This window comes from Oncorhynchus keta, chromosome 1 (assembly GCF_023373465.1).
Source record: "Oncorhynchus keta strain PuntledgeMale-10-30-2019 chromosome 1, Oket_V2, whole genome shotgun sequence".
Classification (NCBI taxonomy): Eukaryota; Metazoa; Chordata; class Actinopteri; order Salmoniformes; family Salmonidae; genus Oncorhynchus; species Oncorhynchus keta.
In genome coordinates this window covers 70592734-70617246 of record NC_068421.1, presented here as the reverse complement: position 1 = coordinate 70617246, position 24513 = coordinate 70592734, and the positions used below count along the sequence as shown (strand labels likewise).

At 45.9% G+C, this 24513-nt stretch overlaps 1 protein-coding gene across 8 annotated transcripts in view; it reads left to right on the top strand.

The window, feature by feature from the left end:
* palld (palladin, cytoskeletal associated protein) overlaps positions 1-24513 on the top strand; it is a 108935-nt gene that overhangs the window by 45196 nt on the left and 39226 nt on the right. For 7 of the 8 annotated variants that reach the window (XM_052459879.1, XM_052459873.1, XM_052459855.1 and 4 more), the window contains 9 exons: positions 9934-10109; positions 10224-10284; positions 12110-12221; positions 12368-12436; positions 13938-14079; positions 14232-14255; positions 15534-15674; positions 16378-16765; positions 17590-17625. In XM_052459879.1, the coding sequence (XP_052315839.1) occupies positions 9934-10109; positions 10224-10284; positions 12110-12221; positions 12368-12436; positions 13938-14079; positions 14232-14255; positions 15534-15674; positions 16378-16765; positions 17590-17625 (1149 nt within the window). The remainder of the gene's footprint in view (positions 1-9933; positions 10110-10223; positions 10285-12109; positions 12222-12367; positions 12437-13937; positions 14080-14231; positions 14256-15533; positions 15675-16377; positions 16766-17589; positions 17626-24513) is intronic. The other variant, XM_052459857.1, reaches the window with a different exon arrangement.

The following is a 24513-nucleotide window of genomic DNA, read 5'->3' as shown; positions in this document are numbered from 1 at the left end:
TTTTACTCACTGCTTTAGCACATTCTGCTAACCCTGATGTCCTTGCTGTGTCTGAATCCTGGCTCAGGAAGGCCACCAAAAATTTGGAGATTTCCATACCCAACTATAACATTTTCCGTCAAGATAGAACTGCCAAAGGGGGAGGAATTGCAGTCTACTGCAGAGATAGCCTGCAAAGTAATGTCATACTTTCCAGATCCATACCCAAACAGATCGAACTACAAATTAAAAAAATTACTCTCTCCAGAAATAAGTCTCTCACTGTTGCCGCCTGCTACCGACCCCCCTCAGCTCCCAGCTGTGCCCTGGACACCATTTGTGAATTGATCGCCCCCCATCTAGCTTCAGAGTTTGTTCTGTTAGGTGACCTAAACTGGGATATGCTTAACACCTCGGCAGTCCTACAATCTAATCTAGATGCCCTCAATCTCACACAAATCATCAAGGAACCCACCAGGTACAACCCTAAATCTTTAAACAAGGGCACCCTCATAGACGTCATCCTGACCTACTGGCCCTCCAAATACACCTCTGCTGTCTTCAACCAGGATCTCAGCGATCACTGCCTCATTGCCTGTATCCGCTACGGATCCGCAGTCAAACGACCACCCCTCATCACTGTCAAACGCTCCCTAAAACACTTCTGTGAGCAGGCCTTTCTAATCGACCTGGCCCGGGTATCCTGGAAGGGCATTGACCTCATCCCGTCAGTTGAGGATGCCTGGTCATTCTTTAAAAGTAACTTCCTCACCATTTTAGATAAGCATGCTCCGTTCAAAACATGCAGAACTAAGAACAGATATAGCCCTTGGTTCACTCCAGACCTGACTGCACTCGACCAGCACAAAAACATCCTGTGGCGGACTGCAATAGCATCGAATAGTCCACGCGATATGCAACTGTTCAGGGAAGTCAGGAACCAATACACGCAGTCAGTCAGGAAAGCTAAGGCCAGCTTCTTCGGGCAGAAATTTGCATCCTGTAGCTCCAACTCCAAAAAGTTCTGGGACACTGTGAAGTCCATGGAGAACAAGAGCACCTCCTCCCAGCTGCCCACTGCACTGAGGCTAGGTAACACGGCATGCCTTCCGCCTGGCTACTCCAACCTCGGCCAACAGCTCCGCCCCCCCCGCAGCTACTCGCCCAAGCCTCTCCAGGTTCTCCTTTGCCCAAATCCAGATAGCAGATGTTCTGAAAGAGCTGCAAAACCTGGACTCGTACAACTCAGCTGGGCTTGACAATCTGGACCCTCTATTTCTGAAACTATCTGCCGCCATTGTCGCAACCCCTATTACCAGCCTGTTCAACCTCTCTTTCATATCGTCTGAGATCCCCAAGGATTGGAAAGCTGCCGCAGTCATCCCCCTCTTCAAAGGGGGAGACACCCTGGACCCAAACTGTTACAGACTTATATCCATCCTGCCCTGCCCATCTAAGGTCTTCGAAAGCCAAGTCAACAAACAGGTCACTGACCATCTGGAATCCCACCATACCTTCTCCGCTGTGCAATCTGGTTTCCGAGCCGGTCACGGGTGCACCTCAGCCACGCTCAAGGTACTAAACGATATCATAACCGCCATCGATAAAAGACAGTACTGTGCAGCCGTCTTCATCGACCTTGCCAAGGCTTTCGACTCTGTCAATCACCATATTCTTATCGGCAGACTCAGTAGCCTCGGTTTTTCTGATGAGTGCCTTGCCTGGTTCACCAACTACTTTGCAGACAGAGTTCAGTGTGTCAAATCGGAGGGCATGCTGTCCGGTCCTCTGGCAGTCTCTATGGGGGTGCCACAGGGCTCAATTCTCGGGCCGACTCTTTTCTCTGTATATATCAATGATGATGATCTTGCTGCGGGCGATTCCCTGATCCACCTCTACGCAGACGACACCATTCTGTATACTTCCGGCCCGTCCTTGGACACTGTGCTATCTAACCTCGAAACTTCAATGCCATACAACACTCCTTCCGTGGCCTCCAACTGCTCTTAAACGCTAGTAAAACCAAATGCATGCTTTTTGCATGCACCCGCCCGCCCGACTAGCATCACCACCCTGGATGGTTCCGACCTTGAATATGTGGACATCTATAAGTATCTAGGTGTCTGGCTAGACTGTAAACTCTCCTTCCAGACTCATATGAAACATCTCCAATCGAAAATCAAATCTAGAGCCGGCTTTCTATTCCGCAACAAAGCCCCCAATTTTACCTACCTCATCCCCATACTGTTTTTATTTATTTACTTTTCTGCTCTTTTGCACACCAATACCTGTACATGACCATCTGATCATTTATCACTCCAGTGTTAATCTGCAAAATTGTAATTATTTGCCTACTTCCTCATGCCTTTTGCACACAATGTATATAGACTCTCTTTTTTTCTACTGTGTTATTGACTTGTTAATTGTTTACTCCATGTGTAACTCTGTGTTGTCTGTTCGCACTGCTATGCTTTATCTTGGCCAGGTCGCAGTTGCAAATGAGAACTTGTTCTCAACTAGCTTACCTGGTTAAATAAAGGTTAAATAAAAATAAAATAAAAAGGAACAGTGAGAACAGTAAGAAGGAACAGTGAGAACAGTAAGAACGAACAGCGAGAACAGCGAAAAGGAACAGTGACAACAGTAATAAGGAACAGTGAGAACAGTGAGAAGGAACAGTGAGAAGGAACAGTGAGAACAGTAAGAAGGAACAGTGAGAACAGTGAGAAGGAGCAGCGAGAAGGAACAGTGAGAACAGTGCGAAGGAACATTGAGAGGGAACAGTAAGAAGGAACAGTGAGAACAGCAAGAAGGAGCAGTGAGAACAGTAAGAAGGAACAGCGAGAAGGAACAGTGAGAACAGTGAGAAGGAACAGTGAGAACAGTAAGAAGGAACAGTGAGAACAGTGAAAAGGAACCATGAGAACAGTAAGAAGGAACAGTGAGAACAGTGAGAAGGAACAGCGAGAACAGTGAGAAGGAACAGTAAGAAGGAACAGTGAGAACAGTGAGAAGGAACAGTGAGAACAGTAAGAAGGAACAGTGAGAACAGTAAGAAGGAACAGTGAGAACAGTGAGAAGGAACAGTGTGAAGGAACAATGAGAAGGAACAGTGAGAAGGAACAGTATGAACAGTAAGAAGGAGCAGTGAGAACAGTAAGAAGGAACAGTGAGAAGGAACAGTGAGAACAGTGAGAAGGAACAGTGAGAACAGTAAGAAGGAACAGTGAGAACAGTAAGAAGGAACAGTGAGAACAGTGAGAAGGAACAGTGTGAAGGAACAGTGTGAAGGAACATTGAGAAGGAACAGCAAGAAGGAACAGTGAGAACAGTAAGAAGGAAAAGTAAGAAGGAACAATGAGAAGGAACAATGAGAAGGAACAGTGAGAAGGAACAGTAAGAACGAGCAGTGAGAACAGTAAGAAGGAACAGTGAGAAGGAACAGTGAGAACAGTAAGAAGGAACAGTGAGAACAGTAAGAAGGAACAGTGAGAGGGAACAGTGAGAAGGAACAGTGAGAAGGAACAGTGAGAAGGAACAGTGAGAAGGAACAGTGAAAAGGAACAATGAGAAGGAACAGTGAGAAGGAACAGTGAGAAGGAACAGTGACAGGGAACAGTGAGAAGGAACAGTGAGAACAGTAAGAAGGAACAGTAAGAACAGTGAGAAGGAAGAGTGAGAAGAAACAGTGAGAAGGAACAGCGAGAGGGAACAGTGCGAACAGTAAGAAGGAACAGTAAGAACAGTGAGAAGGAAAAGTAAGAAGGAACAGTGAGAAGGAACAGTGAGAAGGAACAGTGAGAGGGAACAGTGAAAAGGAACAATGAGAAGGAACAGTGAGAAGGAACAGTGAGAAGGAACAGTGACAGGGAACAGTGAGAAGGAACAGTGAGAACAGTAAGAAGGAACAGTAAGAACAGTGAGAAGGAAGAGTGAGAAGAAACAGTGAGAAGGAACAGCGAGAGGGAACAGTGCGAACAGTAAGAAGGAACAGTAAGAACAGTGAGAAGGAAAAGTAAGAAGGAACAGTGAGAAGGAACAGTGAGAAGGAACAGTGAGAGGGAACAGTGAAAAGGAACAATGAGAAGGAACAGTGAGAAGGAACAGTGAGAAGGAACAGTGACAGGGAACAGTGAGAAGGAACAGTGAGAACAGTAAGAAGGAACAGTAAGAACAGTGAGAAGGAAGAGTGAGAAGAAACAGTGAGAAGGAACAGCGAGAGGGAACAGTGAAAAGGAACAATGAGAAGGAACAGTGAGAGGGAACAGTGAAAAGGAACAATGAGAAGGAACAGTGAGAAGGAACAGTGAGAGGGAACAGTGAAAAGGAACAATGAGAAGGAACAGTGAGAAGGAACAGTGAGAAGGAACAGTGACAGGGAACAGTGAGAAGGAACAGTGAGAACAGTAAGAAGGAACAGTAAGAACAGTGAGAAGGAAGAGTGAGAAGAAACAGTGAGAAGGAACAGCGAGAGGGAACAGTGCGAACAGTAAGAAGGAACAGTAAGAACAGTGAGAAGGAAGAGTGAGAAGAAACAGTGAGAAGGAACAGCGAGAGGGAACAGTGCGAACAGTAAGAAGGAACAGTAAGAACAGTGAGAAGGAAAAGTAAGAAGGAACAGTGAGAAGGAACAGTGAGAAGGAACAGTGAGAGGGAACAGTGAAAAGGAACAATGAGAAGGAACAGTGAGAGGGAACAGTGAAAAGGAACAATGAGAAGGAACAGTGAGAAGGAACAGTGAGAGGGAACAGTGTGAAGGAACAGTGAGAAGGAACAGTGAGAAGGAACAGTGACAGGGAACAGTGAGAAGGAACAGTGAGAACAGTAAGAAGGAACAGTAAGAACAGTGAGAAGGAAGAGTGAGAAGGAACAGTGAGAAGGAACAGTGAGAAGGAACAGTGACAGGGAACAGTGAGAAGGAACAGTGAGAACAGTAAGAAGGAACAGTAAGAACAGTGAGAAGGAAGAGTGAGAAGGAACAGTGAGAAGGAACAGTGAGAGGGAACAGCGAGAAGGAACAGTGAGAACAGTATAAGAAGGAACAGTGACAACAGTAAGAAAAGTGAGTTATGTTCAGCACATTCCACAGTGCCTGGCTAAACGAAGTTACATGGAGTGGGGTTTAAACAAGGAACATTGCAGATAGTCTGTTTCTAACTGAGTTTCCTCAGTAATTATACATAATAGCAGGTCATTAGGGTTTGATTAATATGAAGTTTTATTGTGGTGCTCACTGAGAGTGGGTTAAGTTTACTCTGCAGTTCTGGCTGCCTGTTAGGTTGAACATCGGCTCCTGGATGCCTACTCTGCTCTCCTCTCTTTCCCTCTATATTAACTGTACCCTCTAGTGAATGTATAGTCCAAATTATTCTGTTACAGCTAAATGGTGTTGTATGCAGTGTGGGATACGTCAAACTGGGAGCATGTGGCACTGAGAATATGAGGGAGACTACGAGTCATTGTGATTATCGTAGAGAAATGGGGACTCATGAGAGCAAAAAAAAAAACACAAATCCCCTTGATTTTTAATTCAGAGCTAATTCCGAGAAGATGGATTTTAACCAACCAAGTTATTTAGTTTTTTCTTCCCTGTTGTCATAATGTGAGAAATGGATCCTGAACCACGCAGACATATTGCTTTGCTCAAACAATCAAGACTTTCAATTTCCTTCTGCTGTCAGCTCAGTGCACTGTATCCACGGAACTGTTTCAGCTCCTCAACACAAGCCTTTGATATTACTGAGAATTATAAATCAGATCAAACAGCAAACCCATACTCTTGGGTAGAAGGAAAAGCCCTGTATAAAGACTTGGCATGTTTGTCACAGTCTGCCTCATCAGTACAGTGGAGATAGCTGTGGATGTTTGTCACAGTCTGCCTCATCAGTACAGTGGAGATAGCTGTGGATGTTTGTCACAGTCTGCCTCATCAGTACAGTGGAGATAGCTGTGGATGTTTGGAGCGTGGCTGACTCTTGGCCTCCAGCTGCCTGTGGATGACATGCTGCTACTGGATAACACAAGGCCTCCCTGCCTCCCTGCTCGAGGCCTCGTGTCACTAACAGACCTGATCTGTTTCCTATAATTTAACACATAACTAACTGTCTTCCTGGACGATAGGCTGTGGCTAACTTTCCTTAATTTCACTTAATCAGGAAATAAGGAAGAGAACTCAGTTACGAGAGGTTAATATTAGAGCTGTAGCAGTAGGAGCAGTTCAGTGCCGTCACAATATAGGGTTATGACTAGCCTCGCTAACCATGCTAAGACACACGACTGGTATCGTGACTAGGTCATTACTAAGGGGAAAGCAGGGGTTGTAGCAACAGTTCAGAGCAGTCCCAGTTACAGCACACTCTAAGGGTTCTTCAGCTGTCCCCATAGTAGAACCCTTTGATGAAGCCTTTTTGGTTCCAGGTAGAACACTTTTGGGTTACATATAGGACCCTTTCCACAGGGGTTTAACATGCAACCCAAAAGGGTTTGACGTGGAACCAAAAAGTCTCCTCCCTGGAACCAAAAAACATTCTCATATGGGAGAACAGCTGAATGTCCCCAAGTGTAGGCTTATGACTAGCCTTGCTTACCATGCTAAGACATACAGTTGAAGTCGAAAGTTTACATACACTTAGGTTGGAGTCATTGAAACAAATTTTTCAACCACTCCACAAATTTCTTGTTAACAAACTATAGTTTTGGCAATACGGTTAGGACATCTACTATCTAATTTTTCCAACAATTGTTTATAGACAGATTATTTCACTTTTAACTCACTGTATCACCATTCCAGTGGGTAAGAAGTTTACATACACTAAGTTGACTGTCCCTTTAAACAGCTTGGAAAATTCCATAAAATTATGTCATGGCTTTAGAAGCTTCTGATAGGCTAATTTACATAATTTGAGTCAACTGGAGGTGTATCTGTGGATGTATTTCAAGCCTACCTTCAAACTCAGTGCCTCTCTGCTTAACATCATAGGAGAATCAAAAGAAATCAGCCATGACCTCAGAAAAAATATTTTAGACTTCCAAAAGTCTGGTTCATCCTTGGGAGCAATTTCCAAATGCCTGAAGGTACAACGTTCATCTGTACAAACAATCGTATGCAAGTATAAACACCATGGGACCACGCAGCCATCGTACCACTCAGGAAGGAGAAGCGTTCTGTCTCCTAGAGATGAATATACTTTGGTGCAAAAAGTGCAAATCAATCCCAGAACAACAGCAAAGGTCCTTGTCAAGATGCTGGAGGAAACAGGTACAAAAGTATCTATATCTACAGTGAAATGAGTTCTATATCGACATAACCTGACAAGCCGCTCAGAAAGAAGATGCCACTGCTCCAAAACCGCCATAAAAAAGCCAGACTACGGTTTGCACATGGGGACAAAGATCTGACTTTTTTGAGAAATGTCCTCTGATCTGATGAAACAAAAATAGAACTGTTTTGCCATAACGACCATCGCTATGTTTGGAGGAAAAAGGGGGAGTCTTGCAAGCCGAAGAACACCATCCCAACCGTGAAGCACGGGGTTGGCAGCATCATGTTGTGGGGGTGCTTTGCTGCAGGAGGGACTGGTGCACTTCACAAAATAGATGGCATCATGAGGTAGAAGAATTATGTGGATATATTGAAGCAACATCTCAAGACATCAGTCAGGAAGTTAAAGCTTGGTCGCAAATGGGTCTTCCAAATGGACAATGACCCCAAGCATACTTCCAAAGTTGTGGCAAAATGGCTTATGGACAACAAAGTCAAGGTATTGGAGTGGCCATCACAAAGCCCTGACCTCAATCCCATAGAAAATGTGTGGGCAGAACTGAAAAAGTGTGTGCGAGCAAGGAGGCTTACAAACCTGACTCAGTTACACCAGCTTTGTAAGGAGGAATGGGCCAAAATTCACCCAACTTATTGTGGGAAGCTTGTGGAAGGCTACCGGAAGTGTTTGACCCAAGTTAAACAATTTAAAGGCAATGTTACCAAATACTAATTGAGTGTATGTAAACTTCTGACCCACTGGGAATGTGATGAAGGAAATAAAAGCTGAAATAAATCATCTTCTCTACTACTATTCTGGCATTTCACATTCTTAAAATAAAGTGGTGATCCTAACTGACCTAAAACGGAATTTTTACTAGGATTAAATGTCAGGAATTGAGTTTAAATGTTTTTGGCTCAGGTGTATGCAGTTGTCCTTTCAGAACCTGCCTGGCACACCACTCATTCACACTCTTGTTCTACCCAGCACTCTCATTCACTTTCTCCATCCCTTTCTTCTCTCAGCATCTCTCTCACATCAGGTGTAAATAATAGGGGATTAAGTGATGTCTGTCTGTCTGTCTGTCTGTCTGTCTGTCTGTCTGTCTGTCTGTCTGTCTGTCTGTCTGTCTGTCTGTCTGTCTGCCTGCCTGCCTGCCTGTCTGCCTGCCTGCCTGCCTGCCTGCCTGCCTGTCTGCCTGCCTGCCTGCCTGCCTGTCCTGGCATCTGACTGGCAGGGTGAAGTGAGGGTATAATGTAAAGTGTATAATAGCCAGGCAGAGGAATGCAGGGCATTTTATACAGCGTTCCAGAAAGGCTGGAATCTCCCGAGGTCTGCCATCGGCGGAACAGAACAGCTGTGCTTCGTCCATTCTGAATTCCTGCTCCTCCTCCTCCTGCTCCGCCTCCTTCTCCTCTCACTGCTGGGGTTAATGGGCAGGCAATAAAGTTACAGCTGTATAGGAGCATGTTTTCTCATTTTATAGGAGGAGCAAAAGCATGGCGAAGCAGGAGTGAGATGGTTCTGGGTCTGGTAGACTGTCTCCTTTCTGTTTCTTGCAATAGACAGTCTGTAGACTATTTTAGGCCTGTTTACTGTGGAAGATGGTCTCATGCCTTTTTAGTGCGGTACACTGTCTGAGGCCTGTTTAGTCTGGTAGGCTGTCTCATGCCTGTTTAGTCTGGTAGGCTGTCTCATGCCTGTCTAGTCTGGTAGGATGTATCATGCCTGTTTAGTCTGGTAGGCTGTCTCATGCCTGTCTAGTCTGGTAGGCTGTCTCATATGCCTGTCTAGACCGGTAGACTGTTTCATGCCTGTTTAGTGTGGTAGACAGTCTGTAGACTATTTTAGGCCTGTTTAGTGTGGTAGATAGTCTCATGCCTGTTTAGTGTGTTACACTGTCTGAGGCCTGTCTAGTCTGATAGGCTGTCTCATGCCTGTTTAGTCTGGTAGACTGTATCATGCCTGTTTAGTGTGGTAGACTGTCTGTAGAGTGTCTTATGCCTCCTGCAATCCAGAGAGGGGAGAAGTGAGTGAGAAGTGAGTGATTGATCGAGCAAGGCAGGTATCGAGCAAGGCAGGTCCCACCAGGCCACGCTCCAGCCCAGGCAGAAACTCAGACGTCTGGGGTTAGGGAAGGAGGGGATGTGCCTGTTTCCTGTAACTCTGCGTTTTGTCATTGCCTCAGCGCTGAGCTTGAGCAGGTACGGAAACACTCTCTGAGACATGCCCAGAGGGTAGAGGTGTCTGTGAAGGCATATGTGTGGGGAAAAAGTCTAATACAACTTTGTATCTACACTGCACAGTGGACATGGTGTTGAGAGTGAAAAATGGGACTCATAAATGAATGCACAGTATAAACAGTAACCACACATAAACTGAGGTTGGATAACATTTGTATGGAAACCATGAAAGATTTCAATTATCCCAAAACCAATGTATCATAGATGAGTGGCGGTGTCTGTCTGGCAGTACTCAGGTGTGTGGGTGCGTTTGGAGGGGGTTTACAGTAATCTGATTAATTACTCTGATTGGCAGACCACATTCTTCATAGTCTTGATTATAACCGCTAATCTGAAATTAATGAAATAGTTTTATCTTGAGTGATGGTTCTTACTTGTATCAACACATTGGTGGGGCCTATGGCTGTTTGTAGAGTGGTATTTAAGTGACTGTTTTCTCTGTGTGTGTCCAGGTGGTTCTGTGAGGGGCGGGAGCTGCACCACTGTCCTGACATCCAGATCTGGAGGGATGGTGCCCTACACACGCTGGTGATCGCTGAGGCCTTCGAGGACGACACGGGACGCTACACCTGCGTGGCCTCCAACAGCCTGGGGGCGGACAACACCTCGGCAGAGGTCTACATCCAGGGTAACTGCTATTATCTCTGCACTCACTGTTATTCAATTCCTGTCATTTGAATGAATGTACGGACAACTTTCACTGAAAGGTCTCTATTTCTCATCCCTCTGTGCCTCTGTTCAGGTGCTTCATCCTCCGACTCAGAAGGAGAAGTGTCAAAGTCCAGATCAGGAGCCATGCCTCAGTACGTTTGTGTGTGTGTGTGTGTGTGTGTGTGTGTGTGTGTGTGTGTGTGTGTGTGTGTGTGTGTGTGTGTGTGTGTGTGTGTGTGTGTGTGTGTGTGTGTGTGTGTGTGTGTGTGTGTGTGTGTGCGTGCCTGTGTCTTAGCATGAACCTCTCACCACCCCTCACCTTGTGAGCCTTAACCCCTTCCTAACCCTGTGGTTGGGTCAAGGTCAACTGGGCCCTCCAGGTGGTAATCAGGCTAGCTGCTTGCTCTAATTTAACTAGCCCTATAAAACTGTCAAATTACCTTATAACCCTGGCCAGTGAAACTCTGGGTCATTTAGATAATGAGAGGTCTCTGGGGGGCAGCCTCCTCCCTCTCTCTTTCTCAATTAAATTACATTTTAATTTAAGGGCCTTATTGACATGGGAAACATATGTTTACATTGCAAAGCAAGTGAAATAGATAATAAACAAAAGTGAAATAAACAATTTAAAAAACAGTAAACATTAGTTACAAAAGTTACAAAAATAATAAAGACATTGCAAATGTCATATTATGTGCAAATAGTTAAAGTACAAAAGGGAAAATAAATAAACATAAATATGGGTTGTATTTACAATAGTGTTTGTTTTTCACTGGTTGCACTTTTCTTGTGGCAACAGGTCACACATCTTGCTGCTTTGATGACACACTGTGGTATTTCACCCAATAGATATGGGGTTTGTTTTCAAATTCTTTATGGGTCTGTGTAATCTGAGGGAAATATGTGTCTCTAATATGGTCATACATTGGGCAGAAGGTTATGAAGTGCAGCTCAGTTTCCACCTCATTTTGTGGGCAGTGTGCACATAGCCTGTCTTCTCTTGAGAGCCAGGTCTGCCTACGGCGGCCTTTCTCAATAGCAAGGCTATGCTCACGGAGTCTGTACATAGTCAAAGCTTTCCTTAAGTTTGGGTCAGTCACAGTGGTCAGGTATTCTGCCACTGTGTACTCTCTGTTTAGGGACAAATAACTATCTAGTTTGCGCTGTTATTTTGTTTGGGTCCAATTGTGTTGCTCTCCTGGGGCTCTGTGGGGTCTGTTTGTGTTTGTGAACAGAGCCCCAGGACCAGCTTGCTTAGGGGACTCTTCTCCAGGTTCATCTCTCTGTAGGTGATTGCTTTGTTATGGAAGGTTTGGGAATCGCTTCCTTTTCGGTGGTTGTAGAATTTAACGTCTCTTCTCTGGATTTTGATCATTAGCGGGTATTGGCCTAATTCTGCTCTGCATGCATTATTTGGTGTTTTACGTTGTACACGGAGGATATTTTTGCCAAATCTGCATGCAGTATCAATTTGGTGTTTATCCCATTTTGTGAATTCTTGCTTGGTGAGCGGACCCCAGACCTCACAACCATAAAGGGAAATGGGTTCTATAACTGATTCAAGTATTTTTAGCCAGATCCTAATTGGTATGCCAAATTTGATGTCCCTTTTGATGGCATAGAAGGCCCTTCTTGCCTCTCTCTCTCTCTCTCTCTCTCTCTGTCGCTGTCATTATCTCTCTGTGTATCTCCCACCTGTCCCTCCCTGTCTTCACTCTGCCTTCACTACTCCTTCATCGACTCTTCTGTTTACACATTAACGTCTTGGCTGTCATTCTCAGTGACATCATCTTAGTCCATTTTTATATGGTCCAAAGTCATTTATAAGGTGTAAATTGACGGCTTTGTGTGTTTATAGCATCAGACGTGTGTGAGAGCAGACAATTATTGCAAATAGTCGTAATTATACATTTACTGCACAGTTTACTCTCTCTAAATGGCTACTCTGATGAACAGACCTAATGCTGTCTGTTTTAGGGTCCAGAAGAAGACGACTTCAATCTCCGTGTCCATTCGTTCACCTTCACCCAAGAGCCCTGAGGCTGTACCTCACCGCTCCACCCTGGTCCTATCTGCACCCCCACACCGGGTAGGAGACACACACACACACACACGCACACACACATACACACACAGCAGTATACCATCTGGAAGGGTCATTATGAATAACAACAGCAAGTGTTCTCAAGATAGATAATTTATGGTCAGATAACATCTCTCTATCTTTTCCTCCAGATGCAGAGTCCAGTTTCTTCACTATATGGAGGTGGTGGTCCTCTTACAGCGCCCCCTATCTTTACCAAGGTAAGACTACATCTGGAGTTATGGAAAAGTTGTGCATCACACACACATAAATGCAGACGTCCGCACGCTCCATCTCCCTGTAATAACACACCGTAGGAGGGGCGGGGGTCAGATTAAACATTTGAAGGGGTACAGCCAGAAAGTTCCTGTCTCCTGCTTTAACCATTCTGTAACCTACAACTGCTCCTCCCCTCCTCCCTCAGCCCACCTCAGGCCATACGTCATGGTCTGTGGGCTGGTGGGATGCGAGCCGGCCGAGGCAGCGCATCAAACAGGCCTGCCAAACCGATATGGGTCAGGAGGGTTTCACTCCCATCCAGCCCTGCAGACTACAAATCATTTTCCAGCTCGTTACAAAAATACATTTGTTTGTCTTCACCCCCTCCTCCAGGAGCCGTAGGGCTTCATCTCAATGAGAATATGTGCTCTTTTTGGGTGAAGTCAGGGGTGTGATGTCACCCTGGCTGTTGTACACACACATAGGCATAGACACACACACACACACACACACACACACACACACACACACGCACACACACACGCACGCACGCACGCACGCACGCACGCACGCACGCACGCACGCACGCACGCACACGCACACACACACACACACACACACACACACACACACACACACACACACACACACACACACACACACACACTGAGACACACACACACACACACACACACACACACACACACTGAGACACACACACTGAGACACACACACACTGAGACACACATACGCATGGACGCACACACTCGTAAGCACACACACACACACATTTCACCCAGGTCATCCCAAAATATTCAGTCACATTGCAAAACCCAGTTCATACACTCACAAAGAGGGGCACTGATTCACTCACAGTACACACACACGAGAGAGTTTCTGTTGCTGATAGATAGGATGAGTCCTTTCACTGTGACACCTGTTGACTGGTTGGAGAGGTAACACAATGCTGCCATTGGCCCCTGCCTTGGCCTCTCAACGGATGGTTTCCTGCCTCTCTGATTGCAACACTAGAAGCTGTTACAGGATTGTCTGGATAGCCCTGCTGTGTCCTGTCCTTTTGTGAAACAGAGTGCTGTAAATGGGGTCAGTGTCTGCTGGCCTCCCACTCCCACGTGTGGTGTTCTGTTCTGTTCTGCTTACTGACACTGTGTTGTCTTCCTCTCTGTCTATGTCTTCATTCATTTCCTCCTCTCCCACTTTTTTTTCTTTCTTCCTTCTGATGTCTCTTTCTCCTCCTGTCCTTCGCTCTCTCACTGGTTGTTTAACCCTGACCTTTTCTCTCTGTTTCTTTCTCAACTTTACCTTGCCCCCCCGTCTCTCATCTCTCACCCTTCCTGCATCTCTCGCTCCCTCCTCTCTATCTTTCTCAACTATCTGTCACCATCTCTCTCTCTCTCTCTCTCTCTCTCTCTCCCCCCTCCCTCCCACCCTCCCTCCCTCCCTCCCTCCCTCTCTTAAAACTCTGTCTCTCTCCCCCTCCAGCTCTTACAGAATGCCCAGGCATCAGAGGGTCAGGTGGTTGTGTTGGAGTGCAGGGTTCGAGGCAGCTTTCCTCTGCAGGTCCAGTGGTTCAGACAGGGACAGGTCATCCAGGACTCTCCAGACTTCCGCATCCTGCAGAAAAGTGAGACATTCTCAGTAGAGTCAGAATACTTATTTGTGTGAGAGGTCATCGAAAAGTTAAAAAAGGATTGAATGACTTATGAGTCTTACTAACTCCTCTCGCTCTTCTTTACCTCCTCTCCCTCTCTCCCTTTGATGTCATGTGAAACACAGAGCCACGGTCTGCAGCAGAGCCGGGTAAGTTACTTCACTTCCTCCTATGTCATTCTCAGGCATGTTGTCATCAACAAAGTCACTGCTATATGTCTACTCCCGTCAGCTCCATCATGCATTCAAACCGGTGTCAGTCTGTATGTTGCGTCAGTCTGTATGTTGCGTCAGTCTGTATGTTGTGTCAGTCTGTATGTTGCGTCAGTCTGTATGTTGTGTCAGTCTGTATGTTGCGTCAGTCTGTATGTTGCGTTAGTCTGTATGTTGTGTCAGTCTGTATGTTGTGTCAGTCTGTATGTTGCGTCAGTCTGTATGTTGTGTCAGTCTGTATGTTGCGTCAGTCTGTATGTTGTGTCAGTCTGTATGTTGCGTCAGTCTGTATGTTGTGTCAGTCTGTATGTTGTGTCAGTCTGTATGTTGTGTCAGTCTGTATGTTGCGTCAGTCTGTATGTTGCGTCAGTCTGTATGTTGTGTCAGTCTGTATGTTGTGTCAGTCTGTATGTTGCGTCAGTCTGTATGTTGCGTTAGTCTGAATGTTGTGTCAGTCTGTATGTTGTGTCAGTCTGTATGTTGCGTCAGTCTGTATGTTGCGTCAGTCTGTATGTTGTGTCAGTCTGTATGTTGCGTCAGTCTGTATGTTGTGTCAGTCTGTATGTTGCGTTAGTCTGAATGTTGCGTCAGTCTGTGCTGTCACTTTGGCACTGTGATGATGTCATCTACCGTTAACCTGGATTTGACAAAGGCCTCAAAACATCAGTCTGGGACAATAAGAGGGAATCTAATAAACTCTGAGAGACGTACACAATCTCTTACACACATATTTACACAGAGACTTTTCCAGTTTGAGACGTGACTAAAGAGGTGTTACCGTCAAGCTCTTATAGAAACCATGTCAGTCACACTACAGACATCTCTCAACACCTGTGTTCTCTCCCACTTTCTCTTTTTCTTTGTGTGTGTGTTTGTGTGTCTACATGTGTTGGTATGTCTGTTTTCCTACTTCACTTGTCACATTCAGAGTGGTCGGTCTGTCTGTCCGTCCGTCCGTCCGCCCGCCCGCCCGCCCACTATCTACAAACATGTAGATAGTAAACCTTCCACTCTTTTCTATGGCTGTGTAAACGTCTATTAAACCGGTCGAACAGTCAGTGTCTGTCTCATTCAACTGTTACAAACTTTCCCTAACCTGTTTATACTGACCACCAGTATTTATTTTTTGCTGTTAGTTTCAACACTGTGCCACTGCTAGTTGTTTAATTCACCACAGTGTATGTGATGAGAGTTGTGATTTGTGGTTTGTTCCAGAGGAGATCTGTACGCTGGTGATAGCAGAGGCCTTCCCAGAGGATGGAGGTCAGTTCTGCTGCATTGCAACCAACCTTTACGGCTCCGTCAGCAGCACAGCCCAACTCTCTGTCACTGGAGGGGCCTTCAACACTCCCACAGGTGAGTTACAATCATTATTGTATTAACTTGACGACCGTTTTTATAACTTGTATCAACTTGTAGTGTAATTGAGTTAAACTACATCATATTAATGATTACAAATAGACAGTCAGCCTGGGAGGTCTAGTGGATCCCTGTGTGGTTTCCTCTGGTTCAGATGACTGTCCTGGTCCTGTTTACTTTCCTGGATAATCATGGATCTATATGAGGAGGAGGAGAGGGGGAGGAGAGAGGGGGAGGGGAGAGGGGGAGAGGGGAGGGGGCTGAGAGGGGAGGGGAGAGGGGGCAGGGGGAGGGGAGAGGGGGAGAGAGGGAGAGGGGGAGAGAGGGAGGAGGAGGGGGGAGTAAAAGAGGAGGAGTGGGGGTGGGTAGTTTGGCGATGATCAGCTATCTCAGTGTGGGAGAAGGGAGACATGTTTATTCTCTCTGATAACTCTGTGTGCTCTCAGTTCACCACGCAATCAGAGGAAATCCATGGACCAAATAAACAGGGGTTACATCAAGACCTCCCCCAGACAAACAGGCTGACTGTACACAGCTGCTACTTTATATCACATCACATTCCAAACTAAATTTAGAACTGCCATGTTTAGTAGGCTATAAGAGGGGGATGTGGGGCAGCCTGGGCTCTGCTGCAGGTTATTTTAGTGCACTGTGTGAGGAGATGTCTGTAATGTGACACTTCTTGTCTCTCTCCCTCTAGCGGTGTACGACTCGTTCAGGAATGGTGTGGCGCCTGGGGATGACTCTGTCTTTGAGGACACCCAGGCCTTTCCCCCTCCCCCGCCCACAGAGATCAGCCTATTGGAGGTTCCGCCCAAGGTCCCACCCAGTACCTGCACCGAGGGTTTCCACGTCAACGAGCTGGAGATCTGGCCCAGCATGTCGGGCCTGCAGCCTGTCCACATGTACCACGACGTGGAGGGTCAGGACCGGGCCAACTGGGCACTGCAGAACGGCAGGCCTGCCAGCCCCCCTCAGCCCACCTTCAGTCTGCTTCCACGAGAGGCCCAGCCAGACTTGCCAGGCCCAGCCAAGATGTCTCCGCCCCCAGTGAAGGAAGGTCCTCCACTGCCCACCAAGCCCAAACTGTGAGTACACCCTCCATCCTGCCATGCTGCCACCCCCCTGCCACTCTCCTTACCCTTGCCTCCCTGCTCTTCTCACCGCATCCCACTGCACCAGAGGAGGGCTGTCATGAGTGATGTCTGATTGAGCTGGCGCCATGACTCCCATAATAAGTGATTGTATTGTGGATCAGTGATCTGGGTGTATTCTGCTTCTGAAAGGCTTACAAGGGGAATCCCAGTATTTACAGAACAAGAGCATTCCGGTCTCTTTATGATGGTGTCAGTGTCATGTCAGTGTTGTGTTCTGTTGTGTGCCAGAGAGTTGGCCTGGCTGGCTGCTGTTCTGTGGCTGAAAACAGATTGGCTTCTGTTCTGTTGGATGGCTCCTATTGTCTCTGTGTGACTCCTGTATATACGACCAGGGCCCCTGCTTTCTCTGTATGGCCTCCCCCTGTGGCCTCCCTGTGTTTTATTAAAGGCAGTGAGTATGATGTCCGTTGTTGCATTAGAGCATTTATTGTCCGTGTATGGTTTGTGTATGTCTTGATGTGTGAGTGTATGGACTTGACTGCACAGTCTCGTTATGGATGGCCTCTGTTCGTGTTGCAGGGTTGTATAGTCAGGCTTCTGATTTAATGTTGTGGTTCAGACATGATATATGTCTTATGCATTAGTGAGGTGGTCTGAGACTGACATATTTCTGATGTGGTCTGAGACAGGATGCATGTGGAACATGGATGTTGTGTAGAGTCCATGCTCTGTGCTTTGTACAAGTGTTGTTGCGTTGGATTGCCTATTTGTGTAACTCTAGCTAAATATTGACATTGTATCCTCTCTGATTCCAGAGCGGAGGGTATAGAGGAGGAGACAGAACATGACAGGTAAATAACTGAAGGGTTGGTCTTGGTCTGGTCTGGTCTGGGTCTGGTCTGGTTCTGGTCTGGGTCTGGTCTGAGTCTAGGTCTGGTCTGGGTCTGGTCTGGGTCTGTTTCTGGGTCTGTTTCTGGGTGTGATGTGAGTGGAGCCCTGTTGTTTATCAGTGGAGTTGGAAGAATAATTGCATCATAACGATGTGTTGGCACATTCAGATTGTTTTGCTGTATTTCTTTTGGTGTCCCGGCTTGAGTTTCTACAAATAGCAGGATCACCATAAAGCTACTTCCTTGAGTGAGTTTTTCCACAATAATGACACAAACATACTGCCAAAAACAATCAGCTCCCCGTGGTGAAGCGTGCAGAGGGACGGTGCACTGACCCCCCTCTCCTCTGCTACATACACTCAGTAATTACACAGTAAAAACAACCAGCCCTGCCATTACCCAGGGGTCAATGCGTTGTGCCATGCCGTGCTGGAGCTTAGCTTCCTCTCTGTCCCCTGGTGACCTGTAGAAGTGTTGGCTGACAAACTAAAGCCTCAGGCACCGGCCACTTTTGACCTTCAACCTCTGACCTCACGGCAGGGGTCACTGCCTCTCATTTGTTCTCCTGAAAACAATAAAGTTTTTTAAACGGCATGCTTTTGTACAATGTTGAAGCCACGGTTCTACACTGTCTACGTCTGTGAAAGAGGACGCTGTTGTGTGACTTTTACTGCCTCTGATGTAAAAGTCTGTTTTTATCTTATCTGGATTTGATTTGAGGCCTCCAATGTAACTTTAATCAAGGTTCTGATTGAGTCGTTTTTCTAAATTGCTGTGAATCCAATGGGGAACTGAATGGAAACTATGAGCCCACTTTATTAGCTCTCTGTCTCCTAATGTAAAATGAAGAACTATCATGCAACGACTACCATTTCACTGGAGCCAATAAGGTCTGTGAATCAGTGTCTGTTTTGACTGCAATGTTTTTAATAGATAAATCACAGTCACAGTTACTGCTTTAACTGCTGTATTTTATTCACAAGGAAAGAAAGTGATTTTAGTGTGATGGTCTAAGAGGACATACTACTGCATCCATGCATCTCAACCATTACATAGGCCTACACCTGTTATTTATGCCTCACATTGCCTTGAACTGTGAGCTGTGGGTCTGTGGGCTGGTATATTGATGAAAGCTCTCCTGTCGATGGTATCTCAGAGATGCATTAACTGAGCTGGGCTGTGGAGTAGAGCTCTCCTCCTACCTGACCAGAGCCTGACGGCCCCGACATTATACATCGGTTAGGGCCGGGTAGGTCCTGTTTTTTCATCAATAACTAGGGTACTGGCAGGGCTCAGGTATCACTAAAATGATGACTAACATTTTAAAGCTGAGCCATTTGCATGTACTCTGCTGCGAAGCACAGTTATATCTGACGAAAATCCTAACATGGTGTCAGAAGTGCTTCAACCTCGTCAAATATAAGACAGTTGGAGTTTAGAGTGATGAAAAGTAGCTAACAGCTAACTGCTCTCTCATGTCTCTTCATTGAGCAGAGCAGCCCAAGCAGAGCTATTGCTATGGATAACAGATTCAGAAAGCCATGAGCAGAGCGCATGCACAGCGAGCTGTGCGCAGGGAGCGAGTGACAGACAGAGAGGAGCAGCAAATGGATTTACTAACAGAGGAAGTTATTTCTGATTTCGGGTTTTGGGCAGGGCCTTAAATTTGGCAGAAGCAATCGGGCCTGGGTAGGGTAGGGCCTGAACGTCATGGGCATGGGTAGGGCTCGGGCTTAAAATTCATGCCTCTACTGTGGAGATTCATGCCTCTACTGTGGAGATGCAGGGCTTTACTGTGGAGATTCAAGGCTCTACTGTGGAGATTCAGGGCTTTACTGTGGAGATTCAGGGCTCTACTGTGGAGATTCAGGGCTTTACTGTGGAGATTCAGGGCTCTACTGTGGAGATTCAGGGCTCTACTGTGGAGATTCAGGGCTCTACTGTGGAGATTCATGCCTCGACTGTGGAGATTCAGTGCTCTACTGTGGAGATTCAGGGCTCTGCTGTGGAGATTCAGGGATTTACTGTGGAGATTCAGGGCTCTACTGTGGAGATTCAGGGCTCTACTGTGGAGATTCATGCCTCGACTGTGGAGATTCAGGGCTCTTCTGTGGAGATTCAGTGCTCTATTGTGGAGATTCAGGGCTCTATTATGGAGATTCAGGGCTCTATTGTGGAGATTCAGGGCTCTATTGTGGAGATTCGGGGCTCTACTGGGGAGATTCATGCCTCTACTGTGGAGATTCGGGGCTCTACTGGGGAGATTCAGGGCTCTACTGGGGAGATTCGGGGCTCTACTGGGGAGATTCATGCCTCTACTCTGGAGATTCATGCCTCTACTGTGGAGATTCAGGGCTCTACTGTGGAGATTCAGGGCTCTACTGGGGAGATTCAGGGCTCTACTGGGGAGATTCAAGCCTCTACTCTGGAGATTCATGCCTCTACTGTGGAGATTCAGGGCTCTACTGGGGAGATTCAGGGCTCTACTGGGGAGATTCATGGCTCTACTCTGGAGATTCATGCCTCTACTCTGGAGATTCATGCCTCTACTGTGGAGATTCAGGGCTCTACTGTGGAGAGGAAGTTGCTGTATGACTTGGCAGGCTGAGTTGACTACAAAAAACACGCCAGCTGTCTGTCTGCACTGTGACTGTCTGTACTGGAGGAAGATGGAGCTGGGCCAGTCAGCCAGTCAGTCAGTCAGTGTGTGGTTCTGATGGCTGTTGTTACTGGTGTTGCCACACCTGGTGGAAGAATCAGAGGATGCTCTCAGAGGAGAGGCCACACGTTGGCATTTAGGATCAGAACACTGGCCTTGTGTTTTAAGAGTGAGAGAGAGGGAGAGGGGGAGAGGGGGAGAGAGAGAGAGAGAGAGAGGCAGGTTGAGTCTGTTTTGGGGCTTAAGGGCAGCAGTGTATAACAGTCTGTATTAAGCTGTTAAAGGTTGTTGGGTAGCCATGCCTTGAGGCAGGTCATAAATCACTTAGGTGGGAGCTATCGTATCAGTGTGAGGTCACTGGGCTGTCATTTTGGAGAGTGTGCATGTTCCGTCCTGATTCATGATTAAGATTCACCAGGGGTCTAAGGGGACACCCGCGACCAAGAATAAAGCTGTATCACACTGGACTGTTAACACCTGGAATTTGTCAATCTGCTTTCCCTGTGTGTGTGTAGGAGGGTGTGTGTTTGTGCCTGCATGTGTGTGTGTGTACGTGTGCGAACCCCCACATGTGTACATTGTGATGGAGTGTAAGTGGCATTGGTGTTCAGTATCAGCTTTCTAGTCTTGTACATACTTACACAGTGTGACACTTCACAGGAACTGTTTCATGTTGAATGGTTACAACATACCCTGAAAACAAGGTGTGTATGTATGCTTGTGCTGGTGTGAGCATTTCTAAATGGAAGGGAATTAGAAAGTGCCTCTTTCCTGGAACTGGTGCCTCAGAGTCCCCCTGAGATTCCCTGTGGCTGCTGTGTGGCAAATCGTCAAGTTATTCATTTCCATCTTGGTGATTACTGTCAACATTTACTAGATTCACATGGAAACTTAATCTACAAAAGATAATGATACAGTATTTATTTGTACAGAAACACCAAGGACATTCAGTTCAAGCGGCAGCCTCTGAAGGGAAAGTCCAAACGCAGACTATGTAAGGTTTTTGAGGAGAGGATCATAGAGAAGAGCCAAGTGAATGAGGCACAGTGAGGTGTGACTGTAGTACTGACTGTGATCACGGTGACACAACATTAGATTATGGGTTGGGATATAATCTGTGGGTGGGCGTTGTCAAACACACAAGCAGCAATTATCCTGCCAACATTTTATATCTTAAGCACTGTTTCATAAAACAAGGAATCAAAACCTGACAGTTGAAATAGTTATTGTGCACATATCCATTTTATAAACAGCCTACTGTTGAACCCTCTCTGGCAAACCCTCTGTGAGAATCTCCACCAGGCTTCATCTTCTTGTTTGCTTTAGATTATTTGAGGATTACGGATTGTGAAAAGCAGAGGAGTCAAGCACAGATCAGTGGTTTAAACAACCTGAACTCTGCCATGTCACAATCTAAACTTAAAAACATGACATAAAATAACCATAACGTTCATAACTCCATCCTTGATTGAGGACTACTTGAAATGTGGTTGTTCTGGTTCAAGTTGAGTTCTGGTCAGTCTAAAAACAGGTTGTGGATCATAATGTGGCACTGTGGGCCTGTCGTCACGGTGAGGAGTGATGCTGTAGTGCCTCTCAGAACCCCTGCAGGGTGTGAGAGTCATCATGATCAGACAGCTGTGTTAATCCTCACTGTTCCAGACTGATCTGTCACAGCCTCCACCCTGAGAGACCTATCACAATGAGTCACAATGAGAGAGAGAGAGAGAGAGAGAGAGAGAGAGAGAGAGAGAGAGAGAGAGAGATAATGTGTGTGTGTGTGTGTTTGTTTGGTTCTTGAAATCACAGAACAATACAAAGTCATGTTCTGACCCTGTGTGTCCAAAGAGGAGGAAGTGGAAGGTGTGGGCTCTGCTGGAGCCACATGGCAGATGAGGTTCAACAATTATCTTTCAGGGGTCAGATGTCAAAGGTGAGTATTATGTGTTAAAATGCTGCGAGCAAATGGCTGCGAATGGGGTCACAACCTCACCATGTGGCGTCTTCCCCCCTCATGGCATCCAGGAACTCCCATTCCTGACTTAAATGTCTGTCATACACGCACACACATGCACATGCACAAACACACACACTCACACACACACACATACGTACATATGAACCAGGCTAACAATCCCAAACATGGGGGAGCTTAGAACAACAGCCTGCTTGCCTGTAAGTGACACCATGTGTGTATGCGTGGGAAGCCTGCATATGCCCAGAGAGGTAAAGATGAGGAAGCTACTAATCCCCTTTAATGTGCCATATATCGCATGTGGATTGACTCAGTGCCACTCAAACCCATGCCGTCTGCATAATTGTCATACCACAGAGATTAAATGATTGGGCCAGCTACAAACCTCTTTAACCTCCTCTGAGGTCGTTGTCAGGGTAACAGAGAACAACTGCAACAAACTGAAGGTCACGTTCCAAACCATTCTACCCTGCTCTGTCTCTCTCACTCACATACAGATACACATAACTTGTTTACAGAGGATCCTGGATACTGTTTGGTTTTTTGTACTGAGAGTGATTTTGATGCTTTGGAATGTTAATTCGTTCCCAAATCGAGTTTATACAGTATAACTAAACAACATGTTTAATATACATCTGTGGTCTTGTTGAAACTATGTTTCATGCCTGTTGGATTCAGAGCTTTGTGTTGATCTTTCAAACTCTTGCGTTCGGGGTTTTGTTTGTGTGCCTTATTGCTCTTTGTCAGTGGTTGTCATGGAGCGCATGTCCATAACCTGTAGACAATGACACTGAAACAAATTATTGGTTGAACAAAGACTCTTTATTGTATCTCTTCAAGGAAAAGTCAAGAATCCTGAAACCAAAGAGAATGTTGGATTGAGTAGCGCATTCCGTTTGCCAATAATACTTTGACAGAAGGAGCCAAAGTTTATTGTTTGTTGATCACGCCAGTTACTAAAACAAAGTAGCTTTTAACAATGTTTCTATCATGTATAAAACTGCCCATTTAAACAGATATGATCTAGTAATGTGAAATATATTATGAGAATAACGATCAAAGTATTGGTAGAGTATAATCATATAATTTAACCTACCTCATGTTTGTCTGAAGTGCCGTGTTGTTTATGGCTGCTTTCTTGTTGAAGTGCTGGTGTACATTAAGCATGAGGCAAGTTAGTCTATGAGTCATCGTTCACGGCCTACCAAAAGGCAAAAAGCCTCCTGAGGGGATGGGGGCCTGGGATTCATTTTTTTATTAAAAATACAATATAAATATAGGACAAAACACACATCACAACAAGAGAGACAGCACAACACTACATAAAGAGAGACCTAAGACAACAACATAGCAAGGCAGCAACACGTGACAACACAGCATGGTTGCAACGCAACTTAACAACAACATGGTAGCAGCACAAAACATGGTACAAACATTATAAGGCACAGACAACCGCACAAAGGGCAAGAAGGTAGAGACAACAATACCTCACACAAAGCAGCCACAACTGTCAATAAGAGTGTCCATGATTGAGTCTTTGAATGAAGAGATTGAGATAAAACTGTTCAGTTTGAGTGTTTCTTGCAGCTCGTTCCAGTCACTAGCTGCAGCGAACTGAAAAGAGGAGCGACCCAGGGACATGTGTGCGTTGGGGGCCTTTAACAGAATGTCTCAGATAGGGAGGAGTGTGGCCTAAGAGGGTTTTATAAATAAGCATCAACCAGTGGGTCTTGCAACAGGTATACAGAGATGACCAGTTTACAAAGGAGTACAGAGTGCAGTGACGTGTACTATAAGGAGCATTGGTGGCAAATCTGATGGCCGAATGGTAAAAAACATCTAGCTGCTCGAGAGCACCCTTACCTGCCGATCTATAAACTCTATCTCCATAATTTAGCATGGGTAGGATGGTCATCTGAATCAGGATTAGTTTGGCAGCTGGTGTGAAAGAGGAGCGATTACGATAGAGGAAATCAAGTCTAGATGTAACTTTAGCCTGCAGCTTTGATATGTGCTGACAGAAGGACAGTGCACAGTTTAGCCATACTCCCAAGTACTTGTATGAAGTGACTACCTTAAGCTCTAAAGCCTCAGAGGTAGTAAAACTACCTGTGGGAGGAGGGGCATTCCTCTTGCCTAACCACATGACATTTGTTTTGGAGGTGTTCAGAACAAGGTTAAGGGTAGAGAAAGCTTGTTGGACAGTAAGAAAGCT